The 18,032-nt window shown below is 31.4% G+C and overlaps 1 protein-coding gene across 1 annotated transcript; it reads left to right on the forward strand.

Annotated features, from left to right (window-relative positions):
* The first annotated feature begins 3,237 nt into the window (after nt 1–3,237).
* Nucleotides 3,238–16,114, forward strand: LOC147079039 (2-acylglycerol O-acyltransferase 1-like). The gene is made up of 5 exons (XM_085948789.1): nt 3,238–3,516; nt 8,098–8,325; nt 9,684–10,127; nt 12,320–12,519; nt 15,073–16,114. Exons 1-5 carry the CDS (start codon nt 3,434–3,436, stop codon nt 15,228–15,230), a joined length of 1,113 nt encoding a protein of 370 aa, XP_085804915.1. The 5' UTR covers nt 3,238–3,433; the 3' UTR covers nt 15,231–16,114.
* Nucleotides 16,115–18,032: the final 1,918 nt, after the last annotated feature.

The raw sequence follows: 18,032 nt of genomic DNA on the forward strand, positions 1-18,032 counted from the left end.
CAAGTGTTATTTTCTAAATGTGTACACAATGAAATAATGCAGGTGTCAAAGAAAACACTGTAATTAGGTTAGTTGACAAAACTTTATTACAAGTATATAATAAATCTAATTAGAATCAATGAACAAAGAAGAGACATGGTATTTTTAACTATTGATACTACTTGTGATCTTTAGTTTACAGACACAGTAAATTTATACAAACATTAAGGATATAGATAGTTATCCGAATCTCCTTTGTCCTTTGACACAAACTGACTTTTAACAATTTCAAAAGAAGCTAAATAAATATTCAACTGAATTAAAATGGATGCCGTCCGAAGGCAACCGTTAATGTTAATACATTGTTCAGAAAAGCGGCCCGTCTATGTCTGAAGTGATCGAATATAGGAAATCGAATATTCTTTTCCCGAAAGACTTTTGTGTGAAAGAGGAAATCAATATTGTATCCTTTTCTTCTTTATCATCCCTATACCTAGTTTTGGTTTAAGTAAATTGATGTAACGTGACAACCTCTTGTGGATATAAGCTGATGTTTTCGCCTATGGCGTCAAATAAGATGTCTACTCTCAATCATGATATTGTCGATTTTTTTATACTTCGGGTAGGCATTGGAAGTTTCAAAATACTGCTCTGCTTAAAATTAGGTAATGGTAAAACTTTTTACATTCTATTTCCAAAATGTTTATTTGAATTGTCGCCGAACCCGGTTGGGAATCACTGTGCTAGAAAAATACAATATTCGTGCCTCGCGCAAATATTCGTACAGGGCTTCGCACTCTCTATGTAGTGAGCGGCCTTTTGTGAGCTTTTGGGTTGACTCAGAGTACGGACATTGTTGATTATTCTGAAATTAAAATATTGCTCATTCAATCAATGTATTTATTTGGATCCAAAGTGTTATTACCCGCTTCATGAGTAGGGCGTGCCGGTCTAAGCTGATCTGATAAAAACGCGGTCGTAAAACTGAGACTTATTACGCAGGAAACTTCGTTTTGTGGTTGCATGAGGCATAAGGGATGAAAACTAATCCTCGAGACACGTCAACGGAGAATTGTCACAGGTATAGGTACCTACATAATATTATATTATATAATATTATATCGGAAAGAAACTTGAAGGCGCTCCCCCGAACAAAGATAAGGGGCACATATTTCGCATATTGAGTTAAGTATAGAACAATGATAAGTAGTTCCTTGTAAACGTTTTGGTTTTGAAAACTGCTTAATCTAAGAACAACGATAAGCAGAACAAAGATGGCGGATGCTCATGGTATGAGCTTGTCATCTAGTAGCATAAATCAATTAACTATAAGCAGAAAAAAGAAGATTCTATGAAGTCTAGATGTTTTCTATATTATTAATATAATATCAATAAATAAAAAATATTATTTTCCTGTACAAATTATTTTAACTATTTTAATTGTCAGTTATGTAAGTGTTAACATTACGATAGTAATATAATTAAGTCATATCAGAGGTCAATAAAATATTTTTTTTTATATAGTTCATTGTACTTATTATACTATCTTTATCGTCAACATGCTCCATATTGAAAGATATTTTCAATATATTACACCGATGTCATAAGAAAACACATTTTATCAACAATAAATTGATCGATTATTATTTTATTACGGCGATAAGAAAATTTTATGTAATTCTCGTTATCTGGTAGAACAGGGAAATAAACATTTTATATTATGTAAATAAATTTTAGTGATAATAATAAATTTTACTATAAAGCTTGTTTTCATATTTATCTAGACTAAAAGTTGTCTATCCCTGGTAGATTACTGTCAATTAAATGTTAAGCCTAACACATCCTGTGCCGTATCAAAATAATACAAAACGAGTCTTTAGGTACAATACCTTTACATTATTTTTTGATCTATTAGTTAATTTATTAGTAAATTTAATATAGTTGTGTATTCCTTTCATTCAACATTCCAGTAATAAGTATGGTAAGTATATATATATTTCTTCACCTTCGCTCCATTATTTCCACCAACGCATTATTTCCTAATATATAACTAATATAAGGTCTCGTAAGCATGTAAGCAAAGTTTGTTATATTATTAATTTATTAGTTTTTATTAAGTTGTGTATTAATGTTAATATTTTATTAGCTGTTTTAATTAATAATATAAATTATAAGGTATGAGAGTTTGTACTGTTTCATATTATGATTTATGTTAATATATTGTAATAACTCACCGCTTTAAAAAATATTCCAAGTAGGACTTTTGCTACTTCAGTAATACTTAACTATGATACGAAATTATTCAAACAGATAAAGCTTTAAAAGTGGACACTTTTTTGCCAAATTTTCTCGTAGACAGTGTTACCAATTGTTAATTACAAAAATATGCCAGATAGGGTAAGAAAATAAGCTAGGTGGCACAAAAAATGCTAATTTTTTTCATAATTCAGTGTCTATAAAGTATAAACTAGTATTTTTAAATATGTCAAAATTATTAACATTGTTATACAAGAACAAAGATCGAAAAATAATTTAACTAAGTTAAAAACTAAGTTAACTAAGCTTAAGTCATAATTTTGTATGTAGCATTTATTTAATTTTAATTAAGATATAAGGTACAATACATTAGCATAAAGATTTTCAAGCAAATCTGGTATAATATTCTAGCTTTATTGTGAGACGTTTTAAGCAGTTTGCGTGTCTAAAAATTCTAGATTTAACGCTATGCGCCAGGTGAAAATTTTGCAAGCTAGATGCCTATTCAAAAAAGCTAGATCTAGCAAGAAAAACAGTAAATTGGCAACGCTGCTCGCAGAATCCCTGAGACGTCTAGCAAAATCCTGGTTGGGAATTACTGTATAGGTATTTTAAGACCTGTATAATTAGTGCAACAATAAAAGCCAAGCAAACTTTGTATTATTAATTAAAATACGACACAGCTGTATAATATTCTGTAAATTTTGCCTTAATTTTGTTTCAAGAACCGTGATATAAATATAGAAAGTGCAATATTATTTCGTATATGCCAATAATTTGATGTAAATCTTGGCTCATATCCAGTTACTTTATTCAATAAAAATTATAATCGAACATTCGTTTCATTATTTTTAAATTAAAGCAACTGAGCAAATATATTTGCACATCGATGAGTTTATTATTTTTCTAGAGTGCTGCGTGCATTTTGAATTATCGTTGCGGTATTTAATGTGTTAAGTAACATTGTAAATAATAAAATTACACCGCGATAAAAATATAATTATTCCTTCTTTATCAGTGGTCGCCGGTCCCACTGATACAGTGCAAGTTAACTTATAGAAACCAATGATAAATTAGTAATCATTTCGTTTACAGAAAGAATTCTAGATTAATATAAGATTATAAAGTGTATTATTTCCTTATTTCATACAGGAAAGTTTATTAATTGTCGAGACAGTGAAGGTCAGTGCCAATTAAAATGGAATTTCAAAAGAGTGAGAAGATGTCCATGGCACGAACCATCTTGGAGAAAACCGCACAAGTTACTGAAGATGGTATAAAGTAAGCTGAGATTTTTTTAAAACACAATATTATGTAATTTGTTTTCGGAATCAGTTTTTTCAAGGTGAAGATTTTGATATGCTGTAAATAATAAGATGTTTAGACGTGATCGTTTTAATCAATGGAATGCGTCCCAATAAATAGGATCTAAGTATATTATGCAAAAACCAAAGCTTTATTGGTGAGAGGAAAGACACTTTATTTTAATCATAGACATATTCCAACCAACCAAAAATCCAACCATAAAACACTGAAATTCTTATTATGTATTTTGTTAAGTGTTTTTTTTTCTCTCTTCTAAAATTTAGTTTTACGTATATAATATATACTCATTTTATATGGACGCCACAATTTGGCGTTAATTTGTGTTGTATGTTGACAGAAATGACATGATTAATTCTATTTCAACCACTACATCGTTTATGGTACCATCTTTGGGAAGTCAGCGTCCTCTCTCTGATCAGTATTTTCTTTTCAAAATTATTAATGCTTTTGTTGACTCGCAAAACCTACTCGAAAGGGTGGGCTTTCATTGTCCACCAAGTACGCGAAACCAAGCTTTGTACCATGTCAGTCGTAGTGATTCTAATTATTCATAAAACTATTTTATTCGGCGCTCTTGTTTAAATTACAATATGTATTTCTCCACAGTTGATCCTTTCAACAATTATTCACCTGTTTCGTTCAATGTATAATAGACATTGTATATATGTTTTTGCCCCTTTCTTATTATTCTCTTTTTCTGTTCTCTTAGATCACTCATATTATGTATAAATTTCAATAATTCTTAATACACGTCATATAATATATATATACCAATATATTATATTAAAAATGTCGCTTTTTTGTCTATAATTATTCAATATTCTTGCTCATTTTTCTTATGCAATTTCTTTATACTTAGGTACTTATATTCTTTTTACGAAACTGCTGGTTGCAATAACTTTTCACTATTCTATTTATAAACATATTTTTGTAATCAGAATGTAACTGTTTGTTTAGTAAGAACATAATATGTACCTACCTACATATTTTACATAATGTTAAAAGTTATAATATTTAGTACCTAGATAGTTATTTACATATTATTGCAATTTATTCATAAAATATGCATTTGCAACATTTAATGATTACTAGCCGGTACCTATTTGAAAAGATTTTTTTCTTGATCTTGAATGAAACCAACCTTGACGTTAACAATTAAACGTGTTTAATACGCACGTTGATTGCAGTTGTTTATTATTTACAATTATAAACATAATTTTTCAATGTCAGTGTTATTAAAATCTGACAAATTTATTGCATGTAGGAAGGTATCTAAATATATAAAATTGTCTTTGATTTCCATGAATAGACCGGCAGAATAGCTCACGGTGAACTGTGCTAACACTGATAACGCAAAACTGCATACGTACCATATATTGTAACACTTTCGTTTATAAATGAAACATTGTCTCAATAATTTCAAAGTGACTAAAAACAATATCGACAGCTTTATTCAAAACCGTGTAACGTCAGTTGTGTCTAATAATATTTTATATTATTTTAATTATTTATAATATAATGGTAACTAGGTATCAAAATTTTTCGCTAAATACAAATTAATGTAATCATAATATTTCGCACATGTTAAATAGAAATTAATATTTTACAAACATACTTACATAAAATATAAAACATAATATATTATATTTATAAAGAATGAGAAAGTTTATTATACAAAGGAGTTATTTTAATAATGTTTATTACATTTTTTATACAAATAACTATTATTTTCAAGATATTACATGCTATATATCTCCCACAAAGTCAATAGATGGCATATTAGGCAGTTTACAATATATTTTTAAGATTCTTTGCATTGCTATTAGATTTTTTACTTACCTACCTTGTTTGAACAGTGAAGCAAACAAAATTCGCTTATTTGGTTTATGTTCAACGAGTAAATATTTTTTATTTATATTTTTGATGCCGTATTATATTATTTATATTTTGATGAATAGATTTTTTATTATTTTATCTACTCGAATATTATCATACATACAGTTGGTATAATTAAAAAAAAATCTCTATGAATAATCTACAATACTTATGTATTATTAGAGTTCAATTTTACTATGTAAAAACTAGAACCGTATACAGAAGCGTTTTTCAAACTCTTTTACTAAAGCGCCACCATTCTCCCCCGGCACACCAATCAATGACATAATAATCATTAGACACGATTCTCCTAATAAATGATCAGTATCATTTTTTTCGAAAATCTTCTGACGTCCCGTGGGAGTAGACAGGTCATGCGTTGCATAGGGGCGGCACATTATAAAAGGCGGCGAACGAAGAATGAATACAATAATATTACAAGTTGTGAGAGTAGTGGTGTTTTTTTCAGCAGACGATGCTGTCGCTACATTAAAAAGTATCAACATTAGTTTAAAAAATGATCGAAGCATAAAAGATCCTGATTACATAACTATTGTACTGTATTAACTATAACCATTTTAATAGGTACATATTGTAATACCTAGCTATTTATCGCACAGGCAATATTTTCACAAGAGTATCTCCAAACCTGCCATCACCACAGACCTCAAATCAACACTGTTTGGGAATAGGTTCTCAGTAGATGTTGTGTATGGCAGTTTAAATTTTTTTGGTGTATTTGTCTGTACGCGCCTAACTGGCGTATGCATATAACAGCAAACTGCATTCAAGTTATTTAATGCAAATTTGCATGCATAAACCTAAATAGAGTCCGTTGAATAGTGACGTCACGTCACTGACGTAATACGCGTCATGCCGTGACTAATGTTACCAATTTTTAAATTTTGATTCCCCGATAATTAATTTAAAATTTCGAAATTGTGAATAGGTGTAAAAATGTGCAAACGGTACCATATAAATTTAATAATTATAAATGAATAATTATCATGAACTTTAAATAATTTATTTGTTATAATATCGTATTTATTGTATACTTCTTAATGCACAAAAGGATAAAGTATACCCAGTAAACATTTCCATAATATGGCAATACAGCTTCGCGGGCTCATTGACAATATTGACATTTCCATCAATCCTCAATATCTGTATGCATTTTTACAATTTTAGCATTTTTACCATCATGAATCCATCTATAGCCCAACGACGCCGGACAGTTAACTTCAATTAAGACGAACTAAACCTACTAAACGCTTGTTGTGATGAACTCATTTTAGACGTATATTAAAGTGACACTGACAGATTGCACAGATCGCCGCCATTTTAAGTTTGGTGCGCATTTTTGTAGGCATCTTCGTGACGTATGCATTTTTTATAGTTTTCTTATTCGGCCGATAAACCACTAACTGCGTTGAGTGCGGTTGAAGACTGTATGAATACGGCTGTAAGTATGATTCTGCATCGCGCTAAGGAATGGAATCAGCTTAGACAGACCTTCATAAATCGTTCCAGAATCTGATAATGATAAATGTTTTTGACGAGACAGTGCAAAGTTAATAGAGTTATAATTAAGTTAGTAATAAAACTGATAACATATAATAATGATGCTATCCAACATATGTAGACTGTAGAGTAATTTATGATAAAAACGTTATCTTTTTACATATACCTAATAATATTCTATATGTACTTAGGTATTAATTAAATAATATAATATTACAAAAATACACACTGATTATTTATTTAATTACTTGTTTATTACTATTGTTGATAATTGCCACCTGTTAACCGACTTTCTTTCACATTTGGCTGATAAAAATAGTGATACTTATCATATATTTTTGTGGTATCTAAAATTTATATTATAGATTTCGATTTAATTTGTCATTATTATGTAATGTAGGTATTTATGATTAAAATACTGTTCAGATTTTTTTTAATAAATTGAATTAAACTAGTTAATGACCCCAAAACAAAACCGCTCTAAAGTATAAAAACAAATCAATTTATGTACATATAATATAGAAATTACTTTGGAAAAAGAATGTTATAATAATTCTGTACATGAATTATCATATCGGTCAGACCCAATTCATACATTGAGTCTATTTATAGTGGAAACTTGAAATTCTTAAAGCAATAAAGCCGTAAATACATTACGATTGAGGCCATGCAATATCTTAAATCGGATTTTCTCTAAAGTGTTCTTTTGGACATAATTAAGATAGTTTGGGTCTCAAATTTTTTTTTTAAAAAAGAACGTAAAAAATCTATGATAATATTATTATGAATTATTGCCGCAGATACGTATCAGAAAAAAGTCAAATTGCATAAAAAAAACTTAAATAAGTAAGAGAGCTCACAAAAGGCAGTGTGGCGAGATGTGGAATTCGCGTCGGTTTACACGTGTTAGGGCGCAGACACACGGCATTGCAGTAGATGCACGTCTACGCATATCCACTGCAATACCGTATGTCTACAGCCTTACACGACCATACATAAACCAAACGCCCCCACACTGCCCATGTTCGAATCAAAGTTGTGAAATGTTTGTCTATCGGTATCTCGAAAAGTAGATCGCAGGCATATTTGTTTTCGACGTCACCGCAAGAATAATAATCTGAATAATGTTTATATTTGCAGGGGTTTAATAAATTTACTGGGAATCAAATTCGCCCCGCTTGATCTTCCAAGAGACAGGAGGCTCCAGACCCTGGCGGCAACAGCATGGATAGTGATGATGGTCTTCGGAGAAGGCTTCGCCGTTCTCCTTGCAGTCATGCTGATCAGATCGGATTACTACTGGCTCGGCCTCATCTATGTATTTCTGATTGCAAGGAATAGAGACATCGGGAACTTCGGAGGCAGTAGGTTAGTGAATATTCATTCGATGATTGTATTGGTTGAATGAAGAAAAAAGTCACCTACATTAGGCTACATTTTCATGCTCGAGCTGTTAAAACCTTCGATGTGATATTTTTGACATCTTTTCAAAATGATTTTTTTTTTAAATATATGTTCTGTTCGATTAGACCACATGTCGAATAAAACCGTCAATATATCGATATTCATATGGCAGAAGGGACCATCTGCAAATTTTTCTGTTTTTAAGTTTTGTTCTACAAAAGCTTTGAAATGCATTAATCTTCAATGTGGCAAAATGACACATCTGCAAGTGCACTACAAATACTAAAAATGTCGAAAGAGCCATCTGAAAATGTAAAAAAAATAACGTACTAGATGCCAGTTGGCACTTCTGCCATAGAAACTTTTAAGGATTTTTACAGATGGCACGTTATACATCATATGCGGACCATCAAAATAAATTAATATGCACCTTATGAACAATATTTAGTATAGCTTGGAATTGAAAATGGCGTATCCTCTGGTGGACTTCTGCAGCTATCGTGGCCGCATATGAGAACCACTGGTATAGATAAATATTCTACAACCTAAAAAATATCGATTTAAATACACAATCTCACAATAATGGAAAAAATTTTGGTTAAACCGAATATGATTATTTTTTTCAATAACGCCCCAACAGGTTAAACAATATCTACTAAAATTTTATTGTATATCACTCAATTATTTTGTTTACTAGAGTAAATTGAAATCTTATGTTTGCTCTCCTGAACATTCTCGAAAATGACAGATGGTCCCTTCTGCCATATGACTACCGATATGACAACAATTAAAATATAATTAATTACCTTCAATGTACGTATTGATACTCCGAGGTTAAAATAACCCTGAAGTGACTTCGCTGATTCGAGCATACGTCGATGATGATGATGTTGTAAGGATTGATGGCTCCGAGTAATAAATAATAACAACGGGTTGTATAGAAAACGGCGAGATTTATGTACAACGAGGTACAGCGACATACAGTGGCATCGGTTCTAACGTCATAGTTATAGTCGTATCGTCAGATTGGTAGAGTAATAAATAAGATCACTCACCCGGATAGTGAATAAAGTAAATGTCAACCCCACTCACTCAACCTTCTATAATGTTTTCAATAATTATGTATTGCAGTATTATTTGCAATAATTATATAAGCAATTGCATTAAATGCAGTTTTTTTTTGCATAATTTCGCATAATTCCGCGACTATTATTAGGCTTGTACTCCTTCATTTTCACTTGGACCAATCCAGATATCACGATACACAGAGTGTAAGAAAATAAATGAATTAATAGTAACCATTTGGTATATTTATTTTCCAGATGGGAATGGGCTCGAAAATGGAGATGGTGGGAATACTTCAGAGACTACTTCCCACTGAAACTCGTAAAAACGCAAGACTTGGACCCGGAGCGCAACTATTTGCTATGCGTGTTCCCTCATGGTGTCCTTTCGACTGGTTGTTTTGCTAGTTTCGCCACTGATGCCAACGGTTTCCACGATATCTTCCCCGGAATGACTCCACACATGCTGACTCTCGGCGGACACTTTATGGTACCTTTCTTCAGAGAGCTGGTCCTCTGGCTTGGCTTATGTTCGGCATCCGCGGAGAGTATTAACTTCTTGTTGAATCCAAAGAATGGAAAGGGAAGGTGCGTTGCTTTAGTCGTCGGTGGTGCTGCGGAATCACTGAATTGTCATTCCGGACAGTATACAGTAGTGTTGAACAGAAGGAAGGGCTTCATCAAGATGGCTATGAAAAATGGGTGAGTAAGTGTCATTACGACAGTTTAATTTTGTATCTTATAATAATTTATTTAATTTTAGACAACATTTATTTTTATTGTGATGTTCATACCAGCGGAGATTAGCTTTAATTATACGAGTACATTCAATTTGTAGTTTGTCTTCCTAAACGCAGTTATAAAGACGTACCGTTGTTTAAACAACGCCTGTGAATATGCGGTCACCTATGAATTCGATATTTGTTCTCTAGGCTAGTAAGAGCAATGCTCGGGTTATTTTAATCGCTCCCCAGTATGCGTATAATACTAAGCGTGAGGCCTTAGTCGCAGCGTTTTGTTGTGCCGAACGTGCAGCCTGCATATTGTGTGCATTTGTTTAACATGCACGCCGCATGCCCCGCTCCGCAAAACGCTACCACCAAAACCTTACACTTATGCTACATACTGCATTTCAATTCTTTGTATAATGAGATTTGTACTGTGGTGACGGGGTGGGACAGGGTGATCCCGGTCAGCGATAAATATACGCCATAGCATTTTTATTTTTTAATATGAGTCATCGTGCAATGCCACGTATTTAATTTAATTATTTATTTTATTACTGCATAACCATCATTATGATGTAATATAATTTATAACAATTGCTTTATTTTATAATAGCAATAAAGATATATATTTATACAATAGCGACGAGTAATAATAATAGTCATGTACGTATATTATAAATCAAGTGGCCAATTTAATTATGTAATGAAGTAAGTATATTATATAATAAAAGTATCAGACGAGTATTTGGAATTGTCCCCACGAATCCCTAAGGTAGAGCCACCCCTGGCTCCATCCCTATAAATGGTGGTAGGAACTCACTTCAACTAAAGAAAGCTGTATAGCTTGAATGGATAACCCATTCAATTCCTATCAACATCCCAAGCTGTGTAACTTTGGATTTAAGTAGGTACACCTATTTCCACTACAACAAAGGGTTAATTAAAGGGTGTGTCGTATCAAAAGTTAAACATATTTAAGAAATCTGGTTCGCCGATACAATCTACTTTTTTCATTCATGACCTTAAAAAATATTATCACACACAGATAATTATTGTAATATTACTACTAGTCAAAGCGTAGTAGGACCTGTAACAAAAAAATAAATAATCCATACTGATGTGTCTATTTAAAGCCCTGCCGTTGGCGGTAGGTATCAGCGTTTGAAGCCTTGGATTACGGATTCAAATCTATCATCTGGAAAACGCGCATGCATAAGTCCACGCACTGGATTTAAATACACATTGAAAAAAAACAACATGTGAATTTGCCAGACTCAGGACTCGAACTCGAGACCCACGATTTCATTAGTCGACACGAGGCTGGGCCATTGCGGGCCAGATTTCGTGATTAGTGTTTTTAAAAAGTAATTTTAAAGCCTCAGATCCGTGTATTAAAGTGAATTAAGCAAATACAAGGGGTAATCTTCTCATTTTCACCATCTACCTGACATGAATTTATGCTACGTAAACGAATCATTATAGAAGAATCATATTATCATATTTTACGGGACTTTCTTATAGTGATTTAGTATGTACCTAAGCATATTTTTGATAATCTTGTGTTTACATCAAATTTTGGGTATATTTTATAGTAGCTATTTTTTATTTCTTAAAATGTGGTGGAGTGCTATGTCAGGAGGCATCTCGCGATAAAATACGAATCATGTATTTAACTAAATTAAACTGAAAACTTACATTTTAAAATATTAAATACATTAATGAGAAAAAAAAGTATTTTTAAAATAATATAAAACGTGGGAATGTTGTACAAAATAACATAATTTTTAAATAAAATTGTATGATTATTTGTCCTTAGAATGTTTTATCAGACGTCTCTACATGTGGAATTTTTATTCAAGTAATTAATTTGTAGTTTTTTTTAATATATAGAAGCATCGATTTTTTTATAAAATGAAAATGTGTTAAGTATATACTGTTGTGATCACACCAAAGCTGAATATGATACAGGGTTTATTTATACTTTGATTGATTTTTTATACTGAGATTGTAGAGTATATGCATATTTTTAATGTTTTAGTGCTTTATGACGAACCAATGACCTCATCTGCTTCATGGAAAATCGCCATCGGTTTCCACCATTTTCAATATTGAGATTATCAAAAAACATGATCGTTTACGTGGTAATTGTTTATATATTGTTTCCAGCTCCCCATTGGTCCCCGTGTTTTCGTTTGGAGAAACTGAACTCTACGAACAGATCAGCAATCCTAAAGGAGGGAAGGTTCGTCTGATGCAGGACTGGTTCCGATCAGTGACAGGTATCGCACCGGTCATTCCGCTAGGAAGAGGAATATTCCAGTACACATTCGGGATTGTCCCACAGAGACGAAAAGTCACTACAGTTGGTTAGTCACATGTTATTTATTACTTATTATTATTTATTTAATCCCCATGTTGTTCTTCAATGTGTATTTGAACACAGAGTTTCAACAGAGTATAATTTGAGCAAGTGGCTAACATATATTTATTGTAAAAACATAGATCTGTTAATGAAACCTCCACTCTTTGTATCGAACATAGTAATGTAATTTATTATGAAACACCCTTGTTTTGCTGACATGGTGAAACATGATTTAATTTGGTCATATTTTGGCTTTAATTGACAACAATTTAAACAGCTGTAACTCGTTTGGAAAATTAACCATAATTGGATAATTGAGGATTAAAAGAGTTCAAGTGAAATACCTAAATGGAAAAAAACTAACTCGTATCAGTTTTCACATGACATACCAGAAGCGAAGGTTGGAGGTAGGCTGTTAAGATCTGACATGTAATAGTGCACACTCATAGACTATAGATACATCTAGACGCCACCCGTTGCATTGTTAAATGAAGCCGCGTGCCTTGCGTTTGGTTTGTGGGCGAGCGAACGCATTCATCTACAATTGTTCGAGACCATAGACCATTTCGCTAGTACTCGCCCAAAGTGCTCGCACAGAATTAAAATATGATTTTCTATTTTTTTAGGTTATATAATATTTTTAAGCGGTCAAAATGCAACCATTAGATAAAGATATCCATAATTTAAGTTATTTTAAAGAAACACTAGGTCACTGATATTAAAATATATAATAATATACAAATAAATTATCACGAACATGTATCAACTTACCTATGAAACGTAATACCATCTTCTTGCTTATCAGTACGGCTACCACATTTTAAGACAACACACAGAACCATCTTTTCTACTTAATTAACTAAAAATATTTACAACTGACTTTATGTTTAACACAAAAAATAGCAATTTTAGCAACACGAGCTCGCAGGTTATCAACGCTATGTGAAGCCTTTCGCTACGATTTGCCAGCGATAGTTTTGGAAACTAGCTCACACATATGTAGACCTTTTATCTTACTCTAGCGCGTGTCGCAGAGATTGTAAGGGTGCCGAATACTTTCTCACTCGCACTCATGCATCGTTTTTGTTCAAGCCTTGTGCACACTTAACTTCGTCAGCTAAACGTACTTATTTCCATTGACCTACAATGACTACAGTGTGTAGATAGTGTTTGACAGTTTTTAAAATTCTATTAAGCTCTGCCTAATCCAGTGGTTTCCAAACTTTATGTTACCACGCCTCCCTTTTAAAAAAATCTAATCTTGGCGCCTCCCCCCTTTATTTCATTAAATAATATAGACACCTTTTTAAATAGCCATAAATGTACTACTTAATACAACAAAGAAAAAAAACTTAATTAAGTATAAAAATAAACAAGATTTTACTAAGTACTTTTACTATATTCAGTTTTGAAGCAAAGTAGCGCCGAAGGCGACTTTTTTAAACTATTGGATTAAATTTATGATGTCTATTATGTCCGGGCCCCAGGCTATCTATAAACTATGCATTTGCAAACTGCAAACCTGTGGCTATATTTGTGTTAAACTTTTCGCGCCTCCCAGTTTGGAAATCGCTGGCCTAATCCAAGCCATAGTAAAATATTTAATTAAGGACCTGTCTGTAAAATATCTAAAATTATGCTGCTAAACCATATATCATTTTAGATATTTTATAGTTGGAAGAATATTTTTTATCAATTATGGTTTGTTTAGGCATGGCTTAATGAATTTAAAAAAAACTAACCAAACGCCATCTGAAATAGGTATGTATCCTTAATTCAACGAAAACAAATAAGTATGACGTCTGATCGCCAATAGCATACCTACCTTAACTATTATGGTTTGGTTTAGGTAGTGTTTAATTGAATTTTAAACACTAACCAGCACCATATTATGCAAATTGTATCATAGTTCAATGAAAACAAATAAGCATGGCTGTCAAAGTTTAGTGTACACTATTTATGTCGAATCTTAACAACGTATCTCCACAGCTCGCCACTGTGATATACCTATCTAGTTATACGTAAAATATGATCCAAATACTAACTGCTTTATATAAAAAGCTGTAAATAGATAAATATTTTATTTCTGACATTGCATTACACTCCATGGACAATTTTTATAGAATATAATTATATTCATAAATCACGCGACCATTTGAGTAGCTTAGTATCAAAGTGGGACATGAGCCATTTACAAAATTTTACAGGAGACTCACAAACATGTGTGAAAAGTGTCCGTTTTTCATATAAGATACCAACTTTAAACTCAAAAATCACTATGAAAACCACCGTTTTTGATACTTTTGGTGAATTTTTTGAAAAAAGCATGACTTGTACTAGGTACCATAATCAATTAAAACATGGATTTAGTGGGAGGTGGCGTTTGTCCCACTTTGATACCAAGGTACTGATTTTCTCTATATGTATATATTAATTCAATCATTAAGTCCACAGTTATAACTTTTATAAGATCAACCATTATCGGGCATAGAAAATTGCCTGCAAATTTTGTATAGCCATCGAGAATTTTAACTAAATGCGTTTGATTTTGTTTCAGTTGGAAAACCTCTTGAGGTAGAAAGAAACCTTGATCCTACAGACGAAGAAATTGATGTAGTTCACCAAGAATTCACCAAGAGATTAGTGGAAATGTTCGATGAAGGAAAAACTAAATATTTAGATAATCCTAAAGAAGCACAGTTGATTATTGAATAAAATATTATCTAATATAAGAATGTAATGAATATTTTTTTCCTAATATACCTACCCGTTGTATGTGAACATTTGTAATTTAAAAAAATATAATGTTGTAATTAATTTTTTTATAATCCTGTTACAATTGCAATAAAATAAACTAAATGTTGCTGTATTAATAATTAAAAAAAACATAATGCTTAGGCACTTAAAAAAATAACTTAAAACATGACAATTTTCTGTAAAAAAACTTTTATAGATAAATTTATTAAAGTTTTTTAAGCACTTATCATAAAACCAATACATCGGTGATTTCTTACATTTGGGATTGTAATGTCTAGTCCAGCTCAAAGTACATCTGTCCATGAACAAATTATACATATGTCTGTAAACGTTTGTACCAACAAACTGTCGGTCTACAATCATTTGTTTGATATTTCGAAAAGTAACACTTGACACTTGAGAATATTGCTGTCAACTTTAATGTATTTTGGGTAGCCCAGATCGCACATCATTCCACAAGACGACGCGTCGCTACATCCGATGAAACAGTAAAAAAAATCAGTCAAATATGGCCAAACTGGCTTGTTTGTCGGTATTTTTGTACATGTTTTCAATCTGAAGCGGAATACAAAAAAAACATAGGCGTTTACATCGAAACGTTTAAAATTCTCTTATACAAATTTCCTTGTGAACTTGTCTTAATATTATGTAACTATATAATTTTCTTCTTCTTTCTTATGTGGTCTTTTTCTGACACTTGATAGTATATCTACTTACCTACCAAGGTACTAATAATACAAATTTTGTGCAATACTAAGTATCTAGCGGGAAAAAATAACTTAATATTAACGTTTTCTTATAACCCACAGAGTTGTAAAATTGGAGAACAGAAATTACTTATTAAAAAAAAAAAAATAGGTGGCAGCGCCTGTCAACATTCTTGTAGATGAACTCAATAATACTACCCACACACATTTACATAATATATTAAAATGTACTTTCTCCTTCTCTCTCATACATTTACGTGTATGTTCTGTCTTACCTTTCCACCATATTAATATAGATAGAATATACTCGTTCTCCCTATCTCACACATAATTACAAATATTTTCTCTCACCTTTCCAATTTTAATATTTCTTCTCTCTTTCACTCTCTCTCACATAGATTAATAATATATGACTATTAATTCTCTCCCTCTCCGCTACAGACAAACAGACAGACATATAATATATAATGTTACAAATAATAAATTAAGTAATTTGTAGATGTCCTACTAACTAAACACCAGTTCAAATTATTATAATATGTTTAATATGTATTAGTGAACAGTAAAATATTTTTTATATTGTGTTAAAAGAAAAATATTTATGTATTATTAGTCATCACTAATGCAAACGATCACTTTTTTGTAGTTTAAAAGTGCCTATATAAATTTTCTTTATATTATCATATATTTTAATTACCATAAAGCTACTTAGTAAGTATTAAACGAACTGAATAAGATACTTAGCCATTTTCGATATAGTCAAATAATCGTATCATTAAAAATTAAATCGTTACTAATCGCGATTGCACTGTTTTTAATTGCATTAATTTTATTATTATACATATTATATTTAAAATATTACGTTTTTAGTAAATAAAATATTTGTTATTTTACATGTGTTCTGTATTTTTAAATGTACCTTGTCTACCTAACTCCCGTTGAAAATATGACAGCCTGCATCGACGAAATAAAGGGTATGCGAAAGAGGCGGTAACCGGACAAAACAGAACAGTGACAAAACAGAACAGCCAGGGGAAAAATGAAACATAAATTTTTGTGGTATCTATTTAGGTTAGGTTAGGTTCGGTTAGGTTAGGTCATTATTTCGTTGTACCTAGTCATTTTGAATAGATTATATTGATTAAGATGAGATATCCTAAGCTTGCTGGCAAAGTCCTGTTTATTTGAGGCTTTCTAGCGATTAGGAATGCATAAATTAGGTACTTATATAATTTGATTTATTATGGCGTATTAAAAATCTGCGCTATCTGTGCTAAATGTTAGGGTGCAGAATTGGGACTCCATTGAATGTTAAAAAAAAATTAAAACACCTGCATTTCCAAAGAAAACTCTCATGATAACGAACCACATATATTATATTATTGTCTTATCAGTGCTTCTATTCTCAATTCCAATAGTCCAACTTTACATACTCTATAAATGTCACGACACACTTTAACTTCACATTTATTTCGATAGACTCTTAAACGTTGTAGAAGTGTTTTAAATATTAAGAAAATAATAATTATCAAAAACAGTATGTATGAAAATTAAAAACATTATAAAGATGGGTTACATGTATTTAATAAAAATTGTGGATGTGATAGAGTCAATACTGATGTAAGTAATTCTTAACAGTGTAAGAAAATTAGCAATATTTGAATTAATTGATGTTGACCTTTTAGCAGTGGCGAAGGGTGGAGGTAGGCTGTCAAGATCCGCCATAAATAGTGCACACTAAGCTTAGTCAATCACACATATTTGTTTTCATTGAAATAAGACCACAATTTACAGATGGTGTTGGTTAATTTTTAAAATTCAATTAAACCCTGCAAAGCCAAGCCATAATAGATAATAGTCAAAAAGTACTCGTCTATCTATAAAATATCTAAAATTATCAATGACAATAATTTTACAATTATATCATAGATAACTTTGAATACTTTATAGATATAATAATATTTTGTATCTATTATAGTTTGGTTTAGGCAGTGCTAATGAATTAAAAAAAATGAACCTACAATATGTATTCTTAATCCAACGAAAACAAACA

This window comes from Rhyacophila brunnea, unplaced genomic scaffold (genome assembly GCF_057557595.1).
Source record: "Rhyacophila brunnea isolate RB1 unplaced genomic scaffold, BYU_Rbru_1.0 scaffold_10, whole genome shotgun sequence".
Lineage (NCBI taxonomy): Eukaryota > Metazoa > Arthropoda > Insecta > Trichoptera > Rhyacophilidae > Rhyacophila > Rhyacophila brunnea.

What these genes read in the sequence shown, in the direction of transcription:
- LOC147079039 (XM_085948789.1), top strand. Translation starts at nt 3,434, where the DNA reads ATGGAATTTCAAAAGAGTGAGAAGATGTCCATGGCACGAACCATCTTG. An exon ending in GTTACTGAAGATGGTATAAA is followed by an intron (nt 3,517 to 8,097) that starts GTAAGCTGAGAT and finishes TTATATTTGCAG; the next exon opens with GGGTTTAATAAATTTACTGG. An exon ending in GGGAACTTCGGAGGCAGTAG is followed by an intron (nt 8,326 to 9,683) that starts GTTAGTGAATAT and finishes TTTATTTTCCAG; the next exon opens with ATGGGAATGGGCTCGAAAAT.